The sequence below is a fragment of the Zootoca vivipara genome, chromosome 12, assembly GCF_963506605.1.
Source record: "Zootoca vivipara chromosome 12, rZooViv1.1, whole genome shotgun sequence".
Taxonomy (NCBI): Eukaryota; Metazoa; Chordata; class Lepidosauria; order Squamata; family Lacertidae; genus Zootoca; species Zootoca vivipara.
The window spans coordinates 28,532,953-28,558,741 of record NC_083287.1 but is presented as its reverse complement, the minus strand read 5'-3'; the positions used below and the strand labels follow the sequence as shown (position 1 = coordinate 28,558,741).

The window sequence follows — 25,789 nt, the reverse complement described above, 5'->3', positions numbered from 1 at the left end:
TGTGCCCCCACTCTGGCCTCTGGCATTTTGGAGCCCCTACCTCCGTCACCGGGCCAAACCTCTGACTAACTTTGCTCCAAGTCCTCTATGAACACTTTTGGCTGGCTGGAATGTGTCCTCAAATCTGATCTGCTTCTAGTTTTTGTGGATGTAAGATGGATCTGTGTTCGTAGAAACCTCTGACTTTTGAATGGCAAGAAAGTTGCATCCATTTCCCTGCCCATGCTTGCATCTTGTAGCAATTGCAGGGCCTACCTTGGCTGCATTCACACCATAAATATAAAGCACTACGGTACCACTTTAAACAATCATTGAATTGTAGAGTTGGAAGGGACCCAAGGGTCATCTAGTCTAACCCCCTGCCCTGCAGGAATCTCAGCTAAAGCATCCATGACAGATGGCCATCCAGTCATGGCTTCCCGCAAAGATTCCTGGGAGCTGTAGTTTGCTCGGGGTGCTGAGAGTTGTTAGCAGATTCCCCATTCTCTCCTCAGAGCTAACATCCCCACCCAGAGAGGTTTAACAATCAATCCATCTGTGAGGGAGAAGGAATACTTCGTTCTGTCTTTCTTTCGTCTTCCTCCAAACTGGATGCCATTGCCTCTTGCTTTTATTCATTTCACAATATTTCTGCTTTCATTTAGATGTAAATAAATAATGCCTTGGGTTAGAAAAATATCAATTTATTTTGCAGAACTATTTGTGGTTGTTTTTCTAAACTTTTTCATTATTATTATTATTACTATAGCAAGTAATACCATGCCATCTAGTGGAGAAAAGAACCACCCAGTTTTACACGTCTGAAGATGCCGGATATATGAATTCCCTTCACCTTTAATACACAGAAATCAGTCCTTATGATTAGGAGCTAATATCATGCTCACACATTCACTTAGATTCATGTCTGGTACAGTGGTACCTCGGGTTACAGATGCTTCAGGTTACAGACGCTTCAGGTTACAGACTCCGTTTACCCAGAAATACCGGTAGTACCTCGGGTTAAGAACTTTGCTTCAGGATGAGAACAGAAATTGTGCGGCGGCAGCGGGAGGCCCCATTAGCTAAAGTGGTACCTCAGGTTAAGAACAGTTTCTGGTTAAGAACGGAGCTTCAGAATGAATTAAGTTCTTAACACAAGGTACCACTGTTTATGGGAGAGAGCTTGTCCTATAACAGGGGTCAGCAACCTTTTTCAGCCGTGGGCCGGTCCACAGTCCCTCAGACCATGTGGTGGGCCGGCTATATTTTGGAAAAAAAAATATGAACAAATTCCTATGCCCTACAAATAACCCAGAGATGCATTTTAAATAAAAGGACACATTCTACTCATGTAAAAACACGCCGATTCCCGGACTGTCCATGGGCCGGATTGAGAAGGCGATTAGGTTGCCTACCCCTGTCCTATAAGAACAGGAATAAAAAAGACTGTCTTTGTGCTGGGTCTCACTCAGTGGCCTGTTTCATCTTATTCGTTCTCCCTCAGTTGCATTTCCCTCAGTGAACTTTTCTGTTTCCTAGCATTTGAAATAATAGCCTTGAACTGGTGTAGCTGTTGCTAGGTTTCAAGCTCATTTTATACAGCCAAGAGAGGCACTCTTTTCAGGGTTGTTTCCCCCCCTTTTTTGAATTTTGAATGACGTCCTGAGGCAAGAATTGTCCTGTTTCTTAGCAACCCAGATGGGTTGAATACATTTATGCATTCAAACCTCTTTGTATAACAAAAAAGAAAGAAAAAAGAAGAGCACAAACATCTCCCAGAACAAACATTGCTGTTATGAGACCCTTCTCTCTCTCTCTCTCTCTCTCTCTCTCTCTCTCTCTCTCTCTCTCTCTCTCTCTCTCTCTCTCTCTCTCTCTCTCTCCCCTTTCTCTGCTTGCTTTGCTCTAACCAGGGCTGCAAAGGGGAAAATGTGATCCGGCATGAAACACTTGAGAAAGGACTTGGCTTTAGAGAGGGTGAGTAGAATCTCCTTGCTTCCTCAGCTCTGCCTCCTTTATAAAGGTTGCAGTTTTACTGTTATTAATAACTACCCTGTTTCTCATATTTTAAGACATACCCATAAAATAAGCCATAGCAGGATTTTAAGCATTCAAGGAATATAAGCCATACCCCGAAAATAAGACATAGTGATAGGCGCAGCAGCAATGCCGGCCGCGGCAGGAGGAGGAGGAAAAAAATAAGACATCCCTTGAAAATAAGCCATAGTGTGTTTTTTTGAGGAAAAAATAAATATAAGACATGTCTTATAATATGAGAAACACAGTAGGGCAACACTTAAAATAATTGTGATGATATCGGGGAGAACTGTGTAAATAGCCAAGGAAGATTTCAAAAGTTCTCACCACAATTTCTAAAAAAGCAAGTTTGTACTTTACAGCCTACTCCATGCCAGGTTCAGGATTCCTGGGCTGATATACAAATCCCAGAACAACTTAGGCACAAGATACCTTAATATAAAGCTCAAACACTGTGATCATCTGGAGGAGTCCAGTCAATTGTTCCGCCTCCCACTCCTCCATTCAGCAGAGGCCCACCTGGCTGAACTACAGGCTAGACATTTAGTGTTGCTGATCCCATGCTTTGGAATACCTTACAAGAGAGATTTAGTAGGCATCCCTGCTATTGACTTTCAGGTGTCTCTTGCAGACTTGTTTTGCTGACAGGCCTTTGCAGTTGTCTAGTTTTTATTTTTGCTTAGCCGGTAACCTTAAAGATTACCTGTACTTTTCAATATATTTCTAAACGGTATTTTGTGTATTAACAATGTACACCGCCTTGATATCTTGGCAGTACAGATATACTTCTATAAAGGCATAAATATCTGGCTGCGAACATAATCTGCAATGGGAATACAAGCTAGCTAGTTGCATTTTTCCTTGGGGAAGGAACTTTGTTTTGATTTGTTTTGCAGTCTTATTTTCACTATTCAACTTGGATGGGTTAGGGTGTTTTAAAGAGAAAAAAAAAGTATGTGGCGATGTTTTTCTGGGTACCATGTATCGCCACAACCCCAACATCAGTTTGCTCATTGCCTCAGCACAACTTAGGACTCAGATACATTCGTAAAGAAAAAGCTCTTTATATGCGTTATAACACTGTGACACCAGATGGCGCTGTGGAGTCCCGTCTTTCACAAAAGTGATTTCCCTTAATGAAGTTTACAACGTGTTTAACTGAAACGCTTTTTTGATGTGTCTCAATCCAGACCTAGCCATTTTGTTTCAAGGGTGACTTCTTCTGTCAGCCCAAAGGAAGCGATGCAGCAGGCATATTTTCATGGGTTGTTGCTGTTGTTTTTAAACAGCTGTTTTGTGCATAATTGTATGAAGAATAAATTTGTATGATAAATCAGTAATAACCAAAGTCTTTCTTCTTATTCCTCTTCCTCTTTACCTTCTTTAGGCATAGAACGGCGAATGCAGAATGTTCCCCAATATCCATGCTGGGAACCAATCGAAGTGTACTTTCGATTCAAAGGGGAAATTTGCTACGCATCTGGAGTTAGCCTTAGCACGCGATCGAGTCAGTGAGTCTCAGCCACACACAGCCCCTCTGGAAAAGGATAGCTGCCTAAAACAACCTCCCGATTTCAGCTACAGGCTTTATATCACCCGAGGCCTTCTCAGGAAGCCGCGAGGAAAGTCGAAAGAGCTGAAAAAGAAATCACCCCCAAGCATGGTGCATGAAGAGTTGGAGAGGATAAGGTCAAATTTATTTTTCTCCATCGTGGAACGTGAACAGGAGCCCAAGATCATTACAAGGTTTCCCCACGTGGGTCCCTACGAAGCCCAGTTAATGTTCGTGAAGATGGGAAAGTTTAAGAGCAGTATATACCAAGATCCAAAACCATTCGACCATAGACAGGTAAAGGGAAGGATGACTTGAGATAGAGGCAACTGGGAAAGGGTGGCCTTTGGTGGGGAGGGGGACCGAGGCAATGCTCTGCACCAGGTGTGGGTAGACTTCAAGGCTTGTGGGATCTACTTTGTGATGCCCCTTTGAACGCCGCAAACCCGGAAGTGAGTGTTCCAGTTTGCGAACGTTCTTTGGAACCCGAACATCTGACACGACTTCCGCAGCTTCCGATTGGAAGCCGTGCCTTGGTTTCTGAACGTTTGACTTCCGAGGTACCACTGGAGTTGTAAGAGCTACAAGTTGGAGCCAAGTGTTTACACAGTGGCTTAGTCAGACAGGTGTACATACAGTGGTACCTCGGTTTATGAACACAATTGGTTCCGGGAGTCTGTTCATAAACTGAAGCGTTCATAAACTGAAGCGAACCTTCCCATTGAAAGTAATGGAAAGTGGATTAATCTGTTCCAGACGGTCCACGGAGTACTTAAACTGAAGCGTTCATAAACTGAAGCAAACTTTCCCATTGAAAGTAATGGAAAGTGGATTAATCCGTTCCAGACGGGTACCTGAAGCGTACTTAACCCGAAGCATGGGTGTAACTGGTTCCGGAAGTCTGTTCATAAACTGAAGCAAACTTTCCCATTGAAAGTAATGGAAAGTGAATTAATCCATTCCAGATGGGTCCACGGCGTTCATAAACCGAAAATTCATAAACCGAGGTTCCACTGTATATAGAATGGAAAAAGGCTAAAGGCTACTTCTGAGAACATGCTCAGCCCAGAAATTTGCTTTTATCTCCAGGGTGGGTTTCTCACAGAAATTCAATCCTGGTCTGTCCCCCACAAGTTTTCATTATTTCAGAAGTGAGAGAGGCACATATTTTCATTTGATCCTTTTCTTAAGGAGCCAGAAGTCAGAAACCCTTGCGATCTACCTCAACTCACCTAGAAATCTACCATTAAAGCTTACCAGTAGTTTTTTTTCTGCCTTTACACATAGGGACTTGATTCCATTCTCCTCAAAAGGTGAACCTACCTAATTCACACTTCCCAAAATAATACGTGAATCAAAACACAGACATCCTTTGAAATTTGCATTTCTCCAAATTTTGCGGTGTGCTTCTCCAGCCAAGGAATATGTACCAAAACTGCATGTACTAGAGGAAAGAATGCATATAAAAGCATGAGAGAATATAACATACAAAGGGAATACTGCTTTGCAAAAATGTCGATATTGGGCAAAATTGTATGCTACAATGCTGATGAATTTTCATGAGGACATAAAAAACCAAAAACTAATGTGAAGAACCGAAATAAATATGAGAAAATGAGAGAACCCTAAATTGACAGTTTCGCCTATCTCTATCTACATAACACAGAAGCTACATCATTTTCTCTTTGGTGTGTCTATAAAGTACACACCACCCAGAAACACACACAAGCAACAGAATTTAGTGTCTCCACAAGATGGCACTATTGCAACAAATGCTTTGGTCAAATGAATTCAGTGATGTGGATCACATTTATCTTTTCCTTATAGTGTAGTTGGGTTATGTGGTTATACTGTATTAGCCTTTGAAAATGTCTTTGAAGCCTCAGGGCTCTTCAAAAACTTTTTAAACATTGGGATATTCATCTACAATCATGGTACTCTGTTGGTGACTGGATTTTTTCATGAGACTTAAATTAATTTATAGAGGCACGTTAATGTCCAATGCGATCATTTCTAATGCATTTCATTGTTTTTCTCCATTCAACCACAACACAAATTAACAGGCTAACCCTCCCTGTGGTATTTTTTTAAAAAAATCAGTATCATTACTTTTATCGCACCAAACTTTTAAGTTGCAGCTAGGACAGGAGGCCTTTCCACCTGGTCCTCAGGACTCTTCCTAGGTCTCGCCCCTTCCCAGGCAAAACCCCTCACTGGATCTGCACCCTTCTTGAGTGTTTTGCCTGGAGGATGCAGAGAGGTGTAGGGCAGTTCTGAGCTAGATGGACCAATGGTCTTCTTCCTCAACAGAAGGCAGCTTCCTGTGTCCCTATGAGTGTTTCTGGCTGGCTGAAATATGTTCTTCAGCCCTTACTTCAATGGAGGACAGAGAAGGGTGCATGTAGGAAGTAGCCTACCATACAAAGGTAAACTTAGGTTTGTTGCTCTCCTACTTTTTCCTCTCATCTCAGGTACTACTAGCATGCAGCAGGTTGCTTAAAAGGAAATGTGGTCCCAGGCAGAAATTGGTCCTCAGACCTGACTTAAAAGTTTTTTTTTTTCATTGAAAGACGGCCCTGCTTATGTGCTCACATGTGAACCTTATGGTATTAACAAAGGGCAGGTATTTACTAGCAGAACCAGTTAAGAAATGTGTATACGGAGATGATTATCTGAGGTGCTTTGAAAAGCTAAGATTAGCATTTCCTTACTAAACTTACTGGATAACTTATTCCTGCCTTAAACCAGGAAGTGACTGTATATTATTAACGACAGCTGTGTGCCTTCTGTTGACTTTTGAGAGCCTCAGAAGTTTACAAATCAGTTTTATTGATGTTAGCTAAGTAGTTTAACAACTGAGTATGTGGCAAGAAATGAGCTCTGTCCAGTTCCAGGATCACTTCTTGTTTGTTTATTTCTTTTAGAGAATCTCCAACCTACCTTGCAATCTGCTAAAATAAGTGTCTTCAACCTTTTCAGACCCATGACCCACTTTTAACCCAAACATGCATTTGGAGACCCGTTTCTTAGCCTTTTACCAGTGGTACCTTGGTTTACGAACTTAATCCGTTCCAGAAGTCCGTTCTTAAACCAAAGCATTCTTAAACCAAGGCGTGCTTTCCCATAGCAGTGGGGGACTCAATTTACAAATGGAACACACTCAACAGGAAGCAAAACATGTTATTATTCCAAGGCAAAGTTCACAAACCAAAACACCTACTACCGGGTTTGCAGCGTTCTTAATCCACGTTGTTCATAAACTAAGCTGTTCTTAAACCAAGGTACCACTGTAGTACCATAAAAGGACCCCGGTGTTGCCTCGAGACTGAAACACAACAATACAAAAAAAAACAAAACAAAAACCCCACCCTAGTAACATAAATAAATAAAACAAAATACAGGACATAAATCCATTAAAACAGCAGCATGAAAGAAATGTAGAACAGCTCACAAGCTATGTACACACTGTCTATTTAAAACATGATTTCCCACCCAAAGAATCCTGGGAGCTGTAACTTGTGGGTATGCTGGGAATTGTCATAATGTGAAAGATACACTACAGTTCCCAGGATTCTTTGGAAAAAGTCATGTGTTTTAAATGTGTGGTGTATATCTATCTGTATAGCCTTTGCTTTAAAAGTACAGTGCCACAGCAGGAGGCAAAAAACCCTCGACAAACCTTGAAAAAATAGAAGCATGGCAAAACTGTATTTTCATGCGTATAAGACTACTTTTTAACCCAGGAAAATCTTCTCAAAAGCTGGGGGTTGTCTTATACGCCGGGTCGTATTTCTTATATGACGAGTATAACCCAATCTCTATATTTTAACTGGAAAAGTTGGGGGTCGTCTTATACGCCGGAACATACGGTAAAATAACCCTGTTTGCTATATCCACAAGGAAGTTGCTGTGAATGGGCAGTAAGAATGACAAGCGCCAAAGCATTGCTCCCAAGTTGTTTGCCAGCAAATCCAGGTGTTGCCATGCCTCTCCATGTTTTTTCCTGTGCAGTATGAGCCAAATGGACCAAATTTTGTGACCAGCTATGCCAGAGACCCTCTGAATCTAAAGCTTAAATCCCAGGGTTTAAGCAAAGGTAAGTCCTCGCTGATCTTCAGAGGTAGGTATGACACCCGTTTCATGCATCAGAGGAACATTATAGTTTGAACATCATGTTATCATAGTAATAAATTGGATTGGGAAGCTTGTGTTGTGCTGGGCATAGGGTGTTGTGTGGGATGTGGCTCTCAAAACTCTCTCCAGCCTGTGCTTCCCCCTCCTGGTCCTGCTTTACACCCTCCTTGCCTGGCTGAAATATGTTCTTGAAATCTGATAATGCTTCTTACTTACTTGGGTGGAGGATAGATAGGGGTGTATGAGTTGGTATACTATATACTGTCTAGCAGCCTACGGTATAATTGCACTGGATAGCTCAGTTGGTTAGAGCGTGGTGCTGAAAATGCCAATGTTGCAGGTTCAATCCCCACATGAGACAGCTGCGTATTCCTGCATCACAGGAGGTTGGGTGCAGGAGATGATCCTCAGGGTCCCTTCCAACTCTACAATTCTATGATTCTATAAAGGTAACATTAGAATTGATGCTTTTGAATTATGGTGCTGGAGGAGACTCTTGAGAGTCCCATGGACTGCAAGAAGATCAAACCTATCCATTCTGAAGGAAATCAGCCCTGAGTGCTCACTGGAAGGACAGATCGTGAAGCTGAGGCTCCTGTACTTTGGCCACCTCATGAGAAAAGACTCCCTGGAAAAGACCCTGATGTTGGGAAAGATGGAGGGCACAAGGAGAAGGGGACGGCAGAGGGCGAGATGGTTGGACAGTGTTCTCGAAGCCACCAACATGAGTCTGACCAAACTGCGGGAGGCAGTGGAAGACATGAGTGCCTGGCGTGCTATGGTCCATGGGGTCACGAAGAGTGGGACACGACTAAACAACAACAACAACGTTAATGTCTGCTGCTCTCCCCACTTTTGTTGCTGGCCCTGCCTACCACAGGCCTGCAGCCCTCAGAAGGTTGCCTACAAGACAATGTGGCCTCCATAAGCTGAAAAGGGCTAATCATCCCTGTAATAAATACGGTAATAGAATCATAGACTCATGGAGTTGGAAGGGACCCCAAGCATCATGTAGTACAACCCCCTGCTGAGCTATCCAGGAAGTGAAAGAGGGTTGCAATATTGGCTCCCGGTATGTTTCCGAGCACAATTCAAAGTGTTGGTGCTGACCTTTAAAGCCCTAAACGGCCTCGGCCCAGTATACCTGAAGGAGCGTCTCCACCCCCATCATTCAGCCCGGACACTGAGGTGCAGCTCTGAGAGCCTTCTGGTGGATCCCTCACTGTGAGAAGTGAAGTTACAGGGAACCAGGCTTTCTCGGTAGTGGCGCCCACCCTGTGGAACGCCCTCCCATCAGATGTCAAAGAAATAAACAACTATCTGACTTTTAGAAGACATCTGAAGGCAGCCCTGTTTAGGGAAGTTTTTTTATGTTTGATGTTTTATCGTGTTTTTAATATTCTGTTGGGAGCTGCCCAGAGTGGCTGGGGGAACCCAGCCAGATGGGTGAGGTAACAACAACAACAAATTATAATTATTATTATTAGACTCTGATAGTATTAATCTTCATTAAGCAGACATATTAAATAGTTGGCACTCACAACAGCCATTATTTCCTTTAGGGAACAATAGTAATAAAGGTTAGTTTCTGGCATATTTATAATACAAAACATTAAGGCTAAGATTCTCATTTGACTATTTATAACACTCAAAAGTCAACATATCATTACAAACGGGTGATTGTGAAGCTGGGCTATGGCAGTCCAAATTTTCCTCTTTTGTTCGTACACCCCACTTGAATTTCGCTTGCCATATTTGACCATGCTGCTGCCATTGAGCAGTGTGCTAGGTGCTCTGGAGAATGTGTAAGTGTCACTGATAGACGAGTTCAGAACTGAACATCTATGCTAACTGGTTGCGATCTATGGAGCAGCAAACTTGGCAGAAGGCCGAACATCTGCTGTTGCATTTACAAAACTCCATGCGAATACGTGTCCACCTGTTACGTAAATGGGATGCAGCAAGAGGCACAGGTGTATGATGTGCCTGGTGCAACTCTGGCCACTGATTCTTTATTGATTAAGATATGCATTGCACTTGAAAAAGATTGCTTTCTGCTGCTCCAGAGAAGCGGACACGGAGCAATGGATTCAAACTCCAAGAAAGAAGATTCCACCTAAACATTAGGAAGGACTTCCTGACAGTAAGAGTTGTTCGGCAGTGGAATTTGCTACCAAGGAGTGTGGTGGAGTCTCCTTCTTTGGAGGTCTTTAAGCAGAGGCTTGACAGCCATATGTCAAGAATGCTTTGATGGTGTTTCCTGCTCGGCAGGGGGTTGGACTGGATGGCCCTTGTGGTCTCTTCCAACTCTATGATTCTATGATTCTATGATTATAAAAGCAAGTAATTTTAATGCGGTTTGCAAAACGAGTAAAACAATGAAATTATCAGTAAAAAAAAGTTAAAAACAACTATTTAAAACATTTTTTGGGGGACCCACCAATAAGCAAAAAACAACAACCCCACCCCAGAATAAAACATATCGATGTTCTACCTATCTTGCCTAAATGGAACTGTTTTACCAGGCACTGACAAGAGTACAGAGAAGGCCCCTGGCTGTCCCCTAGTTACTTTCAATTTATATGTACATTTTCACACTAAAGCTAATATCCAAGCACTTTCATACCAGTAATCCAACATCGCACCCTTTAATAAATCTTCCCAAAATCTAGTAATAGTCACAGTGGCAGACATCGGGCTCTCAAATTTTTGTGTCGCCCAGTGTGAAATATACTCGGAGTCCTGTAGTGACTTCATGCTCTTTATTGCAGCTTGTAAAACAGTGAATGAAATGCCCCCCCCAAAAAAAACCCCTCTGGCTTTTATATACATTATTTACACAACGAGTCCCGTCTGATTGGCTGATTCTGCTTCCCTCCTGGAGCCTGATTGGTCTTTTCCTGCCGGCCAATCAATTGTTGCATTCTACGATCCTACCAGCCTAATAGGCTGATTAACTTCTTCCTGGAGCCTGATTGGTCTTCTCCTGCAAGCCAATCAGTTGTTGCATTCTAGGATCCTACTTGCCTATTGTTCTATGATCCAAGCTTAGTACAAAACACTGTGCAGTGCTAAAAATTGGAACACACAAACCTCACCTCTCATGCTCCGTTCTGCATAATTGTTGTGGCACCCCTTGCGGTTACTGGCGCCCAGGGCAGCCAGACCGGTGTGGCTCCCCTAAAACTGACTAGCTGCTTTGGCTGCAATTCTGTTAGTCCCATTGGCTCTTGTGGGACTTACTCCCAAGTAAACACCATAGGATTGTGCTGCATGCGCTTTCAAATCCTTTCCCTGGCAGCAGCAATGCACGATACGGATTTTGAGCACAAATTGCCTTTTGTTTGCTGTTCCTCTCCAGTCCACGGACTCCATCCTCTTGCGGAAGAAAAGGGGGGACCCAGATCCAAGGAAAGATTCACCACCTGCTACAAGCCTCATGAACTCAAGTGGGATTCGAAGCTACTTCTGCCAAAGGAGCCTTGGCCTACTAAACCGGTTTCCTTCACAGTTAGTACAGAACTCCATAATCCCTTCCCTTCTTCACATCTTCTTCCACAGAGCTTATATTTGGAATAGACATCTGTGGGTGTTCTGAATGTTTTTTTGTTTTTTAACTGGAGTACTTGGGAGTTTTTGCAAAGCCGATAGCTAGCCAGATTCTAACCTAAGGTGATATAATTAGAAGACAGGCTGTGGGTTGTTTTTTTTTTAAATATATGCCTCATAAACAGGTTGTCACAGGTAGAAGAGGAAGATATTTGCAGGCCTGCTGCTATTTATAGTTTTGTTTGAAAACTGTAACTGTTTCTCTTGCAAAATGCCATGGACGACAGTGTGTTGCTTTACGCCATCAGATATGGAGATACTTTGTAAAAAAAAAAAAATTAGAAAAAGCAAAAAACATAGAACCTTGGATACATTGGCTACATTACAGGCTGAAAGGAACAGGCTCAGATTCACCCAGTTTCCTGGGGATCAGAAGCGGCTTGGGCTTTCTGACAAATTATAGACTTTTTCCTAATGAGACATGAATGACTCTTGTGTTTTAAATGGAAACAAGCCAGAGACATTTCAGAATGTGGGGGGCGTAATTTTCCTGAGCTAGTCTTGGAGATTCAAATGCATGTTGGCAAATAGTGTAATAGCATATGTAGACTCTTGCCTACTGTTTAATATCGCTTGAGCTGCAAATGCTCTTAAATTATAAGCACTAACACATGTGGAAGAAAGTTCCATTGTAACCAGTAAGGCTTCCATCTGATCCCCTGATATCCATCTGATCACCTTTCACCCTTCAGATGTTGCCAAACTACAATTCCCATAATTCCTGAAATTCGGCCATACTGGCCAGGGCTGATGAAATCCAAAAACCTCTAGATGACCATAGGTTCCCCATTGAGGCCCATATGGAATGGGGCACCTCCCTGACATTGGGTGAGGATGCCCATATGCACATACAAAGTTTTGGATTATAGCTACAAAGATATAAGTTAAGAATTTTTAATCACTTTAGGTAATAACATACTTAGATTATGTCATTTATGGTGAATGCTTGAATTTGTTCCTGCTTTGTTTAGATGCTACACAAAGTAGGTATAATCACAGATGCATGTATTCATGTGTCAGCATTTGCTGGGCAGCACAGAATCCAACTTTCTCATGCAGAACCTGGTTTAGCAATGGACAGGGATCTTTCTTGCAAAGCAGGGCCAGCCCACCTATGAGGCAAGGTGAGGTGACTGCCTTGGGTGGCAGAATTCACAGGGGCAACAGATCTGGCCTCCGAGGCATGCATTGCCCACTGCCGCTGCTTCAGTGGCAGTGACAGCTGCGGTGTGCTCCTTGGAAGCTGGATCTGCTGCCTCCTTGGTAGCCCCCACCCCACCCGATGTCAACTCTACAGTGGTCTCTTGGCTAATAGGAGGTGCTGCTGGTCTCCTCCCTCCCCTAGGGAGGAAATAGCAATGGCTGCCTTCTGGAGTCTCCTAGACTCTGCACCTGCCTAGTGCAGGCATAGGCAAACTCGGCCCTCCAGATGATTTGGGACTACAATTCCCATCATCCCTGACCACTGGTCCTGTTAGCTAGGGATCATGGGAGTTGTAGTCCCAAAACATCTGGAGGGCCGAGTTTGCCTATGCCTGGCCTAGTGTGATTCAGAGTGGGCCCCTCTGACCCACCATGATTCGCTGCTAGTTAGGTGCCCTGTACGTTATCCTGTCCCTCCTATAATCTCAGGTGTTTACTGCTGCCCCCAGCCTATGCTTTCTGTTATTTTATTTCTTCCTCTCTCTTTTTGTTCTTCTGCGTTCAGCTTGGTTTTTTAAATTTAAAAAACACATGGCATATTTTTAGGCATTGTGGGAAATCATATCACTGTACAAATCTTGCCAGTCCTCTGTATGGCTGATTGGATGAGGTGCTTCCTGTTGTTGTCGAAGGGACTTCAATCGCTTGAAGCAAAGCACACACGATGGAGGCTTTCAGGAACTTCGGCTTTGCCAAGAAACTGCACTGCAGGAAAAATAGCGCCAAAACACAAACATTGCCACCCCTGTTGCATAAATGGATTGCTAACACCCCAGTCCGAACCATGTCTGCTCTGATGTAAACCCTGTTGAATTCAGTGGGGCTTATTCCCAGGCAAATGGAGGACGGCAGGGGTGATGTAGAGCTAGTTTGCTCGCACCTACTCTCCCCAAGCTCCTTGCCTGTTCATGTCAGCCATGTACTGAATGCCTGAAGGAGCGTCTCCACCCCCATCACTCAGCCCAGACACTGTGGTCCTCCTCTAAGGGTCTTCCCTCACTGCAAGAAGTAAAGTTACAGGGAACCAGGCAGAGGGTCTTCTCAGTAGTGGTGCCCTCCCTGTGGAACATCTCCCCTCAGATGTCAAGGAGATAAAGAATTATGCAACTTGTAGAAGACATCTGAAGGCAGCCCTGTATCGGGAGGTTTTTAATGACTGATGTTTTTATTATGTTTTTAGATATGCTGCAAATTGCCCAGAGTGGCTGGGTAATCCCAGCAAGATGGGCAGGGTATAAATAATAAAAACAACTATTATTATTATTATTAGTAGTAGTAGTAGTAGTAGTAGTATTAGGCTTATATCTGCTGAGGCCAGTGCTCCTCACAGGCAACCACAGATATGTGAGGAGATAGGCCTGCTGGGAAAAGTTTTTTGACAGGCTCTCATCACATTTGGCGATTGTGAAGCACTAGCATTAAAAACCCTTGTAACAGGCTGACTACATACCCTCACTAGTAAATGGGTGTCTGTATGATATTCAATGTGGATGGGTATTCAATTATTGCAGCTAAGCCTTTTTTGCCGGTAAATGTTACGTATCTTCCCTTCAGGCTATGCTTCTGTTATAAAGCCTAGCTGCAGAGGAGCAAGGCCCTTTCGTTTTAAGATGTTTGATATCTGTGAATCCCCATTTGGTTAAAACCATGCCCGTCAGTAGTTTTCTTATATTATTTTAATGATTTTGTCTTCAGAGGCACAGAAGCCAACGAGCTGCACACAGTGCCTTTCTGGAACGTGTAGAAGAAACGCTAAGCCAGGTGTGGTTGAAAGAGGTAAGTTGCCTTCAGGAAATCTAGCAACCCAGTTTTAAACCGGTTTATTCCCCTCTAAGGAACCCATGTGGTATAAAGCTCAGAGAATATTTAGACAACTCCCACCAGTTCCATTCAACACACAGAGAGGCACAGGTTCCCCACATCAGGGGAGGAACTGCAGGAAAGTTGGGATAGAAGTTGTTGTGGTGGCTAGTTGTCCTTGGGACTGGTGGGGCAGAAGGCCAGTAGAAGACCAGCAGTAGGTAGAGTCAGAGCCAATGACAGGAAGTGCCTTCTGATTGGTTTTAAGTAAGAAGACAGGCAGATGGGGGCTGACTGAGGACAGACTGACCCTAATGGACTCACCCAACTTGAAGAAGTGAGCAATGGTTCATGGGTCACGTAACTACAGGGCTGTCTTAAGCATGTCGGGTGCCCTGGCGCCGTGGTGCGGAGATCGCTCCGGCGCCCCGGCCCCATTTCTTGCCACGGCTGGTGGGCGGGCGCGGCTCCATCGCGCGGCGCCACCCAACCTTCCCCTAGAGCCGGCCCTGCGTAACTAAGAACATATGGAGAGCCCTCTGCATCGTGCCAGAGGCCCATCTAGTCCAGCTTCCTATTCTCACAGTAGCCTAATAGGAAGCTGGCAAGCCAGAACTGAGCACATGAAAACTTACTCGTCCTGTGGTTTCCAGCAACCAGTGTTCAGAAGCATTCCTGCCTCCAGCTGTGGAGGAAGAGGAACAAGCATTGTGGCTGGTTGGTAGCCATTTCCTCCATAAATGTGTCCGTTCCTCTTTTAAATCCTTCCAAGTTGGTGGCCACCACTGCCTCTTGTGGGAGTGAGTTCCATAGTTGAACTGCACTCTGTGTGAAGCAGTGTAGCCTTTTATATGTCGCCAGTCTGCCCAAATTTTTGCTTCATTGAATGCCCGTGAGTTATAGTGTTGTGTGTGTGTGTGTGTGTGTGTGTGAGAGAGAGAGAGAGAGAGAGAGAGAGAGAGAGAGAGAGAGAGAGAGAGAGAGAGAGAGAGAACGAAATTAGGCAGGCTTTCTAGATAGGGATGTTGACCTTTTGTGACATTTCCTCCCTGCTTTCCAGGCAGCCCAGAAGCAGGCCCAGGACAGAAGAAAAGCTGTATCTAGTCAGAGGCAGAAAGCGCCAAGCACAGCTGTTTCCATTGAGAGCGATATTGAGATGCAACAACAGGACAGCAGGCAGCGGAAAAAAAGCCTGCAAAAAGGACGGCTCTTTCAGTCACCACCTATGGCACTGGAGTTGCAACTGTCAATGCATATAAAACCAGAACCTTTGGGCTTCTTGCTGCCAAGTGGCATTGCCCAGAGTGTCGAGGAACTGAGGTGCAAATAATGAGGGGGAAACCACAGAACACTCTGCAAATACTCGGATTGTATTGTGCTCATTGCTGCTATTCTAGTGCCGGTAGGGTTCTGTATTGCAGGAGGATAAATCTCATCCTCTCTTTAGCACAGTGAATGTAATAATTGTAAATAATAATAAACAAACATACAAGTGCAGCAAGGGATGGTTTTCTCTATATAATACACTCCCACATCTAATGGCCCTCAGGAGTGTTTTGCTAAAAATGATATAATCAAAACCATCAATCCGTATTCAAATAGGGGGAAATGAGCAATATATATATATGTATATACCGGTATATGTTAATACCATGAGAATGAAAGTAGAACTTCCTGAGGAGAAGACAAACGGGCCTGGTGCAGAACCTGCACTGTTATGGTGTGAAAGATCTGGGATAGCTCAGATTCCTGCATTGCAGGAGGTTAAGCTAGATGACCCTTGTGGTCCCTTCCAACTCTATGATTCTATGGAGTATGTCTCACACGAGGTGCTTGACAACACCTGTACCAGTGTGGGGTAGAGAAACAGGCTTTGAGCACAGCAGAACGAGCAAACAAAAGCACACAATATGTGAAATCAGAGGAACAGGCCAGAAACAGGTGAAAGTTGATGTGCCCTCACAGAATAATTTCACACGGGCTTCTGATTGCAATGCCTTCTGGAGCAGAATGGGCATTCTTCATCCCAACTAGGTATGCCTCTTGAGGCATGAATTTGTGTAGCACATTTGGAGATTTGAACATGTCGTTTGATACAGCATATAAAGATGGGTTTGGATCAGACGGAGCCTAGGACTTGCCGATCGGAAGGTCGGCGGTTTGAATCCCCGTGATGGGGTGAGCTCCTGTTGTTCGGTCCCAGCTCCTGCCCACCTAGCAGTTCGAAAGCACATCAAAGTGCAAGTAGATAAATAGGAACCGCCTTGGCGGGAAGGTAAACAGCGTTTCCATGCGCTGCTCTGGTTCGCCAGAAGCGGCTTAGTCATGCTGGCCTCATGACCCGGAAAAACTGTCTATGGACAAACACCGGCTCCCTTGGCCTATAGAGCGAGATGAGTGCCGCAACCCCAGAGTCGTTCACGACTGGACCCAACGGTCAGGGGTACCTTTACCTTTACTGCACATGGGGGTTGGCAACCTTTTTTCGGACAGAGAGCTCTTCTTTACAGCCAACTTCCCAGAGTGGGCACATGCCCACACAGAAGGTGTGACCAAAGCAAAAGTGGGTGTGGCTGAAGTGGGCGTGGCCACAGCTGTCACTCCAACACACCACACAGAAATGCAGGCACACAGGCACTCAGCCCATGCATGAGCACACAACATGCAGGTGCGTAAAAGTTCACGTCACATAAAGGCAATAGGATGCATGCATCTAAAAACAAAGGGGAAACGATCCTGTCACAAATGAGTGTTATCTGCCCCATGCGTATGGAAGCACACTGTAGACACAGCATTCGCCAGGCCACTGAAAAAAAATTCTCACAGCTCCATGAATGAGTATAAAGGTGGTTTCCCTGGAAAAGCACATCACGTGCACCAAAAGCTCTCACCAGAACGAAAGGCTGGGTCAGCAGTTGCTGTTTGTCTCTAAGCCTCGAGTCCATTCATTGCTTACTGCAGGGGAATGACAAAGATGTTCACAGTGTACGGTGCCGGATTTACGTATAAGCTAAACAAGCTATAGCCTAGGTCCCCACTCTCTTGGGGGCCCCAAAAAAGTTTAAAGGGGGAAAAACCTGGATGTACATTTCCAAAATATAAGATTTTTTTAAAATAAACCTAAATCTGGCCCTGACTGTGTAGATTTTCTTTATTGAGCTATAAAACCATTAAAGGTTCTTCCCTGCCCACAGCATCTCTTTTGGTACTTCCAGCATTTGTGTTTTATGCTGGCAATCCTTGCTACTGGGTCACTTCGTCCTTTTATTGAGCTGGTCTCAAGATGCGGCGTTGAGGACTCCCAGACTGCTGGTTTTGGGGGATGTCAACATCCATGCCAAGGCAACTGGCTCTGGGGTGGCTTCATGGCTGCCATGATGACCATGGGGCTGCCCCACATTTCACCATTTGGCAGGCTACACTCTGGACCTACAACTGGGCACATGCTCAGAGTATTCCTTTTTTTAAAAAAGGAGTTAGCAAATGGTTGTTTTTGCTGTAACACTCTTAAGGAGTGTAGAAGCAATCGTAAAGCATGAAACGGTGTGTGCTTCACTCCCCCTCACTCACTCCCCCCACCCCAGCAAGACTACTAAGTCCAGGGTATAAAATGATTTAGCTCCCCCAATGGAGACGTCACATGGATAGCTTGTTACATGGATACAGCACAAGTTGTCATGATCATCTTGTGCAATGGTATTTGTGCCCCATTCAAAGTATTTATTTTTAGCATTCACAACCCATGAGATGAGGCCTTAAATTCTTCCATGTATTTTTAACAGTACGAACGAGATTTTTAAAGACAAGTCAAATACATGTAGCTTTTTGGACCGATAATCCACATTTTTGACAGGGACCCTTGTTTGCTCTATTAGGCTTGTTACATAACTCTGAAAACGCCGGCAGTTTTCTCTCTTTCTAACGTCAAGGCAGCTTCCTCTTGTTCCCTGGAGTCAAAATAGGCATCAGAAACAGAAAAGGAATTTCCTTGTGTTTTGGAGATGTGCTTATTAATATCTGGAAACAGGAACCATCTAAAGCTTTGATGCAGAAGGGATCTTCCTTAGCACTGGAAACCTTTTAGGCAATGTTGCTTTGCCCACTCTTTAGCATACAATGCTTGCTTCTCTCAGGACCTTAAACATGTTGGGGGGTAGGAAGTAAACACTCTGGTCCTTTCTATTCCTAGAAGACAGAGCCAGATCTTCTGTAAATGCCACTTGAGACAGCTTGGAAATAGACCCGTCCCTCTTGCTTCTGATCCAATTTGCTTCACTGTCCTTGTGAGGCCTTGATCCCTTTGAAATCAGTTGAAAGACCAAGCGCTGAGTTTAATGGAATTTGAATCTGTCTGTTCCTTTGCAAGACAGAGCTGTAGAACAGTTCATTTCCTGTCTTGTTCAAATGGAAACAATAATTGAAAGTTTGTGGAGGGCTTTTATAGCACGAGAGGCTCCTAGGGCTCTGAAACAGTTTTGCATTGTTGTGCATGTCTTGTCTGAGCTAGCTGTTGACATCCATTTTGCAAAATACTTTGGGAAAAGCCGTTGCAAAACAAGAACTGGAAATAAATTAGGCGGGCTTGGTACAGTTGCAGTTCATCCGCACCAGCCATTCTGATTTCTGCTCGGTAGAATATGAAACCCGATTTTAATTCTGGCCACTTAGGTCGTAAAGATTGTTACTGTACTTCATAACATGATCATGAGATTTGATCACAGAACAATGCAAGCGCTCTAAATAGCTTGAGGATTGTTTCAGCTGCTGCTTAATGTTCTGCTAACATTGGATTCTTGGATTTTTGAGACAGTCAAGGGGAGCTGTACCGAAGAAAACTCAGCTTGCTATTTGTTTATACAGACTAGATGCTTCTCACCGTTACTCCTGTGGTTTTCTTCAGGCAGTAATGGCAAGTTAAAGGGAAGTGTCTGTTTAAAGAATAATAGAATCATAGTTGGTAAAGATCACGCCTTTCGCACATTTGTTCAGTGAGAGACAAACTGTGTGGTGTAAACAATATGTTGGAAAGTAAAGGTGGGAATGCTCTGTGGTGTACTGTGTCAAGCGGGAACAAACTATGAAGGGTTTATTTGTTTATTAAATTTATATTCCATCCCTTCTCCAAAGGAACTCAAAGAGCAGGGAGAGGACGTATCACCCAGCAAAGCAGAGCTTTCCAGGTACTTATCAATGTCTTGTTAGTAGTGCATATGAAAAGGATCCAGTGATCTTATCATAAGTCAACAAGCTTAACATGAGTCTACAGTGTGATGCAGCAGCAAAAAAGGCTAATGCTGTTTTGTTTTGTTTTTAAAAGAAAGCTAATCCCACTTGGTTCTGCTTTGGTCAGGCCATACCTGGAGTACTGTGTCCAGTTCTGGGCCCCACAGTTTAAGGAGGATATTGTGCAGAGGAAGGCAACCAAGATGATCAAGGGTCTGGAAACCAAGCCTTATGAAAAACAGTTGAGGGAGTTGGGTGTGTTTAGCCTGAAAAGAAGACACTGAGAGGAGATATGAGAGCCACCTTCAAATATCTAAAGGGCTGTCACAGGGAAGGCTACCGTAGGACCAAAACAACTGGCTTCAAGTTACAAGAAAGGAGATTCTGATTAAACATCAGGAATAACTTTCTGACAGGAAGAGCTGTTCAACTGTGGAACAGACTCCCTCGTGAGGTGGTGGACTTGGAAGTATTTTAAACAGATGGGATGACTATCTGTCATGGGTGATTTGGTTGAGATTCCTGCATTGCAGAGGGTTGGACTCGGTGATCCTTGGGGTCCTTTCCAACTCTACAATTCTATGAATATATGATTTTGTGATGCCATTCACTTCAGCAGGCAATGTTTATTAAAAGGCCCTGGTGGATTGTACCGGTATCTCATGGATTTTTGCTCTGGATTTTTGTAGGGTGAAGTTGTGGGAATCCAAGTGACATCACTATACATTGTGTCACTATACACTATACATTCTGTGAAAAGACAAAACTGACCCCTGTTACCTCAGGACTGTGGATCAATTAGGACAGGATTAGCCAATATGGCAGCCTTCAGATGTCGTGGAGTCGACTATGACTCCTAATCAAACCTGACTATTGACCATGCTGGCTGCAGTCCAAAACATCAAGGAGGCGCCATATTTGCTACCCCACACTTAGGGTCACTCAGAATAATAGAATCATAGAGTTGGAAGGGACTCGAATAATCTAGTCCGGAGGTGCCCAACTCCCAAGAGACTGCAATCTACTCACAGAGTTAAAAACTGGCAGTGATCTACTGTTGAGCTTTTTTTTAGGAAGGAGGAAGGCTCATTTTGGGGGGAGGGTTGGGTCAAAGTTGTTGAATTTTTTTCAGGGAGGAGGTAAAATGTTGAACTTCTTTTAGGGGAGCCACAGTTGTTCAGCTTCTTTGGGGGGAGCCAATGATCTACCAGTGATCTACTGCAGACGTCCAGTGATCTACTGGTAGATCATGATCTACCTATTGGACATGCCTGAATTCTAGTCCAACCAATGCAATGCATATTCCACACACTTCACTCATTACAAAAGCCCTCCACAATAGGCATTTCTGTGGACATGGGGAAACTGTAAGGACAAGTTGGGAAAGTAGAATAAATGCATGTCTATGGAGCTTTAGTGTTTCCTGTGTGAAGACATGGACTGCTTGGGACCTAAACTCCTGCCCAGATCTGTTAAGAAACTTTCCTCTGGCCCCTCCAATTCTTCACTGCCTCTTGTGTGATTGGGACCACACATCTGGATAGCTCTGTTGGTTAGAGTGTGGTGCTGATAATGCCAAGGTTGCAGGTTCAATTCCTGTGTGGGACAGCTGCATATTCCTGCATTGCAGCGGGTTGGACTAGAAGATGATCCACAGGGTCCCTTCCAACTCTATGATTCTATGATTTGCTTTTGTCCCACTTGGATTGACAGCCAACTCCCTCTGGCTCTAGGGACCCAATGTCTTTGGAGCCTTATTTGACAAGGCCTCACAGCCTACAAACTTGTTGTTCAGTGTGTGTGTGTGTGTGTGTGTGTGTGTGTGTGTGTGTGTGTTGTTTTAAAACATGCTTCCTCTTTTGATAACACATAAGGGGCCACCTACACAGTTCCAAGCAACCTCAGGAAAGATCAGCCCTGGAGTGTGTGGGGAACCCTTTGACCAACTATCAGAAAGCTTTCTCCTTTTCCTTTTCCACCACTGACAAAAGATTTCAGTCCCATCCGTGGCCCATTTGACAGCCTGTTATTAGGGCCATGTGACTTACAAGCCAACACACCTGCTGACCAGTAAATCCACCTCCCCATTTCCCCCATTAAAAGCAGGAAGAATACATAAATGCTTCCTTGTGCAATTCTCTGGAGGGAGTAGCTCTTAAAAGCATTTGTATACCTAAAGCCTCATAACCTGCTCTGAATGACCTTAATGTTCCGCTGTGTATCCAAACAGTGGCCATTAATGTGCACAGTCTAAAGTAACTCAGGAATAGTGACTCAATCTGAAGCATATAATGGTGTTTTTGAAGAGTATAGCAAGCAATAGTTGGCTTGAGTTTGGATTATAAAGCAGTGAGAAAAAGCAGGTAAAAGAAAGGACAGGTAAAGGCAATTCCAGTTTTAAATGCAAGCTAGACTCTCAGTGAGAACATGCATTAAGCCCAGTATTTAGCAGTGACTTTTACTTTGGGGATCTCTCTATAATCAGAGTGAGAAATATATCATTAAAAAAAACTCTGAGCTCCTCCAAAGCTTACCGTATGTGGAGGTAAGATTTCTTGAGCATGCATTCTGATCTGCTTTCCCTTCAGTGACTTCTCACTAGTCATTCATTCATCCCCTGTTTCACTTTCCTAACCGTAAAAAGTTCAGGTTTCTTTAAGAAGCAGATTTGTTGCACCAGGGCAAAAGAACACTCTAATCCACTTTAATCATGCAAACCTAATTTCCAGGATGCACTTGAATCTTACCTGCAAAATACTGACAGTTTGAAGGCAGCCATAATACGTTGTCAATGGTGGAGATACAATAGGAACAGAAGGCCAACTGATAGCACCATCCTGTTGTTGTCACCGTGTGGCATGACAGGACCTGCGCTGAGTTTGCCACATAGCAAAAGCAGTCATCGGATGGATTGTTAGGCAACGAGTTTGCAATTTCCAAGTTATTTCCAGTCTACTCTGAGCATATCTTTAGTCATATTTATTTATTTATTTATTTTTAACCCCCCCCCCAAACTACTCTTGACGACTTCAGTATTTGCCTACATATGCAAGTAGTGGGCTTTAATTGTCTGTCTAAAGTATCTCAGGAATGCCTGAAATACAGTGTTTCTAAAAAGTAAAGTGAGCTAAGGTAACCAGGAAGTTGCTCTACAAGTTGAGAGAGTGGTGAATCAATTAAACAACCATTTCACTAAACACCAAACATAGCCTAGACCTGCTCAACCTTGATACTTGCCAAGGTTGCACCAAATGGTGTGAGACTGAAGCATTTTTTTAAAAAAAGTGCAGCAGTGCTGATACACGTACTGTTTTAGGGTACCCAGGCACTTTGGCGGGACACGTAAGAGGAACCAGCCTTCCCCTTTTCTGTCACTTTCTTGTAATAATTTGTTAGGAGGATGTTGTGGGAAAGTGTGTGTGTGTGCGCGCGTGCGTGCGTGCAAATGTAGCAATCAGCAATTGAGAGATCTTCAAAGCAGAGCTTCCTTTTTCTCAGGACTTAATGGCATCTATTGAGCGCTGGAACCGCTTTCAGGTGAGAAACTTCAGCTTGGTAAAGAAAGGAAAACCTTTGAAAGTTCTGCTGCACACCCACCCACCCCGTAAATCCAGGGATTTTTTTTCAGCAGAAACTCGACACTTCTCAGGTGGGTGCCATTGCCAGTTTAAGGGAACAAGGGAGGTGTTCACGGTGAGTTCTGGCAGCCTTCAGTGTGTCCATTGGAAAACAGATGTAGGTGGTCTTGGCAGTGAAGGGTGTGTCCACACCTTCCTGATGATATGTTATGATTACCAGAGATTCCCATTTCCCGGGGACAGTTTACAAATCTGTCCGCTGACAAAATCCATCCCCAGATTTCATTTAATGCAGCCATGTCCAAAGTCCGGTTTCAAATGCCCCCCCCCCGGCAATTTTGAAAAAGCAATCTCTTGTGACCCCCGAGCGCCTGCCCACCAAAGCCATTTCCTTTTTGTGGGCTTGTCACGAGCTCTCCCCTCTGCGTGGTGGGTGTGGTCAGCCCCCATGCCATTAGGGAGTCCCCGGCTGCGTCACTCCTTGGGTCGACCAATCTGGTCAGCTGGGGGTGTCACCGTGGCTAAATAAATAAATAAACACTATACGTTCAGGACGTTGAAGCTGCAGCGATGGCGGAGGCAGAGGGTCGGCGGCCACCTTGACCCAGTGCCGGATTTATGTATAGGTTAAGTAGGCTGAAGCCAAGGGCCTCTAAATCTAGGGGGTCTTGCCAGCCAGCCCGCTCCCCAGTGGGCAGTCTCCCCTCTCCCCAAATTGCAAACCCAAGACTTCATGTGAGGGCAGGGCAAAATGTCATTTTGCAGTTCATCAAAACTATCCAGAAATATCAAGTTATAGGAGGCAGCTACAGTTGCAAATGGCAACAATCAGGGCCGGTGCTAGGGTTTTTTGCGCCCTAGGCGAGATCACCTCCTGGCGCCCCCCCTTAATAAAAAATAAATAGAAAAAATAAAAAAATAGAAAATAGAAAAATAGAAAATAGTGGTCAGGGATGATGGGAATTGTAGTCTGGAATTGTAGCTGGAAACCCAAGGTTAGGAAACCCTGGTCTAGACTACATCCAGCACTAAGCTTTACTCCACACCAGTGGAGCGCGAGCCTGGGGCCGCCTCCACACGCGTGCCTCGGGATAGCGGCCTGAAGCCGCTCAACATTGACAGGTGCAGGGGAGGCGGCCCCAGGCAGCACTGGGGGGCGGGGGGCGGGGGGCAGGCTGGCCAGCGCCCCCTCCATTTTGATGCCCTAGGCAGCTGCCTAGTTCGCCTTAATGGACGCACCAGCCCTGGCAACAATATCTGTGAAAGGAAGAGGAGCAGGTTTGCTCAAGTGTGCTGCAGGTAGAAATACTGTTTGTAATGAAGTGAGAGCAGTAGTTTACTTGCTTGAATTAACAAATAAGAAAGTTTTGAGAATCTAAATTCTAGATTAAAATTCATTACTTAATTGAGAAGGGGGTTGTAGCAAAAACACTGGGGCCTAATTTGAATAATAGAGTGCCTGGTATCTGGTGGGCAGATCAAAGCACTCGTCAGGAGAGCTATGAGATTCAGGTGAGGGTCAGATGCCTTGTCAATCCCAGCAGGTATATAACAGGAAGACCTGGCCTGCCCAGGACATATTGAAACTGGCACAATTGATCCAAAAATGCAAGTATGGTAGTCAGCAGTTAAAGACACCCACTTTCTCCAGCATGAAACAAACTTAGTCAGCATATGAAGCAGATGGTTGCTAAGGTCTGGCAGTGGGGGCAGGGGTCTTATGGCATGCCAGTTTCACAATATTAGTAGCTAACAGAACTGGTGCAAACCAAACTGCTTACTCAACAACTTAGCATATGCGTGGGGGGGGGGGACACTAAACACTTGTGAGCAAGTATTATAAATGCTGGACTGCCACAGGTAGGACATTAGCAGTTTAGAAGACACAAAGCAGTCTAAAAGACTCTATGTGGCGTATAGTCTAAAAATATTACATTAAAACAGAATATTAAAATGAAAACACAACCTAAAACTAGCAACCACACCCACCCTTGCAGATGGCAGGATTAAGAATCAATCATGAATGAAAGAAGCTAAGCCTGAACGATTCCAGATCAAGAAAAACTACATTTTTGCGTTCCAGGCGGATTAGCAGGTATGCAGCCTAAGTTGCTGAGTAAGCATTTTGCTCTGCATTGATATTGTTCGCTAGCAAATATTGTTAACAAGCATCATACTTCCTTCTCTTATATCCAAATACGTAGCTTTCCATGACCTTCGTTCCTGCAGCTCCACCCCCCTCAGCCAAGCTGAAGGTCTACTTTTCTCAGTCTGTGTTTCCTACCCCTTATGCTTCAAACCGCCTCTGAGCTCACCTTGTACGATGCCGTCTCTTGCTGTTCTTTCATTTGTTGTTGTTGTTGTTTAGTCGTGTCCGACACTTCGTGACCCCATGGACCAGAGCACGCCAGGCACTCCTGTCTTGCACTGCCTCCCGCAGTTTGGTCAAACTCATGTTCGTAGCTTCGAGAACACTGTCCAACCATCTTGTCCTCTGTCGTCCCCTTCTCCTAGTGCCCTCAATCTTTCCCAACATCAGGGTCTTTTCCAAGGATTCTTCTCTTCTCATGAGGTGGCCAAAGTATTGGAGCCTCAGCTTCACGATCTGTTCTTTCATATCCCAGCTCAAAACCCACCTGTTCCGTTAAGTCTTTTGTTTCAAACCAATATTGTT

The 25,789-nt window shown here is 44.3% G+C and overlaps 1 protein-coding gene across 1 annotated transcript; it reads left to right on the top strand.

Moving 5' to 3' along the window:
• The first annotated feature begins 1,890 nt into the window (after positions 1-1,890).
• On the top strand, positions 1,891-15,733 carry LOC118092251 (uncharacterized). Its single transcript, XM_035130119.2, has 6 exons — positions 1,891-1,956; positions 3,404-3,865; positions 7,580-7,664; positions 11,064-11,212; positions 14,210-14,290; positions 15,375-15,733. The coding sequence occupies exons 2-6, from the start codon at positions 3,425-3,427 to the stop codon at positions 15,642-15,644; spliced, it is 1,026 nt and encodes a 341-aa protein (XP_034986010.1). The 5' UTR covers positions 1,891-1,956; positions 3,404-3,424; the 3' UTR covers positions 15,645-15,733.
• Positions 15,734-25,789: the final 10,056 nt, after the last annotated feature.

Coding starts and splice junctions, on each gene's coding strand:
- LOC118092251 (XM_035130119.2), top strand. CDS start 3,425: ATGTTCCCCAATATCCATGCTGGGAACCAATCGAAGTGTACTTTCGAT. Junction 3,866..7,579: donor AACCATTCGACCATAGACAG/GTAAAGGGAAGG, acceptor TTTCCTGTGCAG/TATGAGCCAAATGGACCAAA. Junction 14,291..15,374: donor GCCAGGTGTGGTTGAAAGAG/GTAAGTTGCCTT, acceptor CCTGCTTTCCAG/GCAGCCCAGAAGCAGGCCCA.